The sequence below is a fragment of the Natrix helvetica genome (assembly GCF_964273705.1).
Source record: "Natrix helvetica genome assembly, chromosome: 4".
Lineage (NCBI taxonomy): Eukaryota > Metazoa > Chordata > Lepidosauria > Squamata > Natricidae > Natrix > Natrix helvetica.
Window position 1 is genome coordinate 35,826,449 of NC_138550.1, and position 3,285 is coordinate 35,829,733.

Sequence of the window (3,285 nt, forward strand, 5' to 3'; positions counted from 1 at the left end):
TAGATAATTCAAGCAGAAACTAGACAGCAGCCTATCAGGGATGCTTGAATTTGAATTTCTGAATTGTGTGGAGGGGTTGAATCTGATGATCTAGATCAGGGGTGGCGAACACGCGGCTCGCGAGCCGCATGCGGCTCGTGGCCAAAATGATTGAGGCTCTTTGCCTCTTATCATTATTTTGTATACTGTGGCTCGGATCGCACGCTTCGGCGCTAAACCCGGAAGTACGGTCGACGCGACGATGCTTGCCTGCGCTCCACCAGCTCGGCTGGGAACGGAGACCCTGAGGAAACGTCTCTGTTCCCAGCGAGCTGGTGGAGCGCAGGCAAGCGTCGTCGCGTCGACCATACTTCTGGGTTTAGCGCCGAAGCGCGCGATCCGAGCTTAACAATTTTAACATATATGGACTTGGGCTCTAATTACCACGATTGAGAAACACTGCTGCAAGACCGCCGGCGGGCTTCTTTGCATTCAGGCGGAGCGAGCGTGCTTGAAGCGGTTTTTATAAGGCCAAATGGGAACGGAAGCGGGGGGAGCCACGCCCTCCCGTCCCCGCCTGGTACAACAGAGGGAAGACGAAGCTCTGGGCCTGGTCATCTGCTTCCCCGCCCACCCCACCCCGGGCAGCCAGGGGTGATAGCGCGGTTGTACCCTGTCCAGCTTCGCGTTTTGTTTATTCTATTGCACTTTTTGAGAGAAATAAACAAAAAAAAATTGAGCGGAGGGAAGGGATTTTTCAGTTCTAGGGGAGGAGGCAAAAGGAACAAAAATAAGCCCCACTCCTAAGAGCAAAATATGCTGAGGAAAGCCTTGGGGGGGGGGGTGTAGGTCACTAAAGAAAAAGGAAGCAAAGTGTGGAGAATTCCCAAAACTTACAAAACGAAGTGATACAGAAAATGTAAGAATATATATCCACCGGAGTATAAAGTCATACAGCCCAACAGAAAATAAACGCGATCCAGCAGGAACCCACCACTGCCCGTGTGTCACATGTTGCGTCACATCTTGCCATTAGTTCTTAGTGTGGAGGACGCAGCACACCCTCACCATCACTGCAGGATTTTTACCCTCACTCAAAATGGCAAAATGCAAAGCTAAACGAAAATATGAAGATGAACACAGGACATTTTTGGAAGAATGGGAAGATGCTTTCTTCTTTATTGAACGGAATGGGAAAGCGCTGTGTTTAATATGCAATACTATGATATCACATTTCAAGGTTTCAAATCTTCAGCGTCATTTTAGCACTCTCCATGCTAATATTGACAAGGAATTACCCAAAGGTACTGAACTACGCAAGCAAAAATTGAGCACCTTGAAAAGCCAGGTAAAAAGACAGTCTCGAATGTTTCAGCAATTAACCAAGCATGGAGAAAGTGTGACCCTTGCATCCTATAAAGTGGCGTGGAACATTGCCCGTGCTAAAAAACCATACAATGAGGGGGAGTTTCTAAAACAGTGTTTTGCTGATGTAATTGAAACCTTGGCTCCAGACAATAAAAAACTCAAAGATTCCATCAATGATCTCCAGCTGTCACAGCACACAGTTGAAACCAGAATATCAGACATAAATAATGTGATTGAGTCAGATCTACATGCAGACTTGAACGCATGTGCTTATTTTAGTGTTGCATTAGACGAGTCATGCGACATACAAGACAAGCCACAGTTGGCAATATTTGCGCGAATGGTTTCTGAGGACTGCATGATTAAAGAAGAGCTTCTCGACATTGTCGCATTAAAAGACAGAACTCGCGGTACTGACATAAAAGAGGCAATGACTGCCATTTTTAAAAAAGCGAATATGTCTTTTGAAAAACTCACCGCAATAGTCACGGATGGAGCACCGTCGATGATTAGCTCAGTAAATGGACTTGTGGGTCTTTGTAAAGGTGATGACGCCTTTCCTGAATTTTGGAACTTCCACTGCATCATCCATCGTGAGCAACTTGTGTCCAAAACACTGAATTTAGACCACGTTATGAAGCCTGTGATGGAGATTGTGAACTACATCCGTACGCATGCCCTTAATCACCGGCAATTCAAGAACCTCATTGCAGAACTTGACGCAGACTTGCCCGGTGACCTGCCACTGCACAGCGCAGTGAGATGGCTCTCAATAGGCAAAGTAGTTTCGTGCTTTTTTGAGCTTTTGGAAACAGTAAAATTGTTTATGGCAGAGAAGAACAAAACGTATCCTCTGCTTTCAGACCCCGAGTGGCTTATGGATTTGGCATTTTTAGTGGACATGCTTTCACACTTGGATAAACTAAACGTGGACCTGCAGGGGAAATTAAAAACTCTTCCTGAGCTGACACAAAGTGTATTCTCCTTTGTAAACAAGTTGAAGCTTTTTAAAGCACACATTCAAAACAGCAATCTATCCCATTTTCCTTCTTTGCGCAGCACCCTGCAGAAGACAGGTGTTAAAACAAATATAGCTGGATACGTGAAACAACTTACACAACTGCAAGAGAAGTTTACTTTGCGGTTTGAGGACTTGGACCAAAAAAGACCACAGATCACTTTTCTCATCGACCCGTTTAATGCTGACACCGACTGCCTGAAAACCCCACTTGTTACTGATGAGGCAGCGAGTGAACTAGAAATGATTGAGCTACGCGAGGACGATAGACTGAAATCTCTTTGGAAGGAAGGCCATGTTACGTTTTGGAGAGCTGTGCCAACTGAAAAATACCCGTGTGTAAAAAGAGCCGCTCTCAAGCTGCTGTCTATGTTCTCATCAACATACGTCTGTGAGAAGCTGTTTTCTACTTTGAAACACGTGAAATCAAAGCACCGGTCCATTCTGACTGACACTCATGTAAAGGAACTGCTCCGAGTGGCTACAACTGAATACAAACCTGATTTGCAGAAGATTACTGAAAACAAAAGATGCCAGAAATCCCACTGAGATTATCATCCCATCACTCCAACAAGGTAACAAAAAACACCTGACTGAGCATGTTATATTATGTGTTTAATATATTATTGTTAAAATTATATGCTTTTGTGTGAGTGTTTGTCTGTTTTGGCAGGTCACTGCGTGGTGTGGCTCTCTGACTCTCACAGTTTAAAATGTTGGCTCTTTTTGTCGAACTTGTTCGCCACCCCTGATCTAGATCATTGATTGCTAACCTTTTTCGGACTGAGTACCCAAAGTGTGTGTGTGCGTGCATGAATGTGTGCAAGTAAATCCCCAAAATGCAATGTGTGACGATCCCCATGCATTCGTCCCACCCAATGCATGTGCCCTCCTTGTGCTCCCCTGCACATTCCCCTCAC

At 45.2% G+C, this 3,285-nt stretch overlaps 1 protein-coding gene across 1 annotated transcript; it reads left to right on the forward strand.

Moving 5' to 3' along the window:
* Positions 1-1,078: 1,078 nt before the first annotated feature.
* Positions 1,079-2,914, forward strand: LOC309391717 (general transcription factor II-I repeat domain-containing protein 2-like; the record flags this gene model as incomplete). The annotated part of the gene is made up of 1 exon (XM_081952383.1): positions 1,079-2,914. The coding sequence occupies one exon, from the start codon at positions 1,079-1,081 to the stop codon at positions 2,912-2,914; it is 1,836 nt and encodes a 611-aa protein (XP_081808509.1).
* Positions 2,915-3,285: the final 371 nt, after the last annotated feature.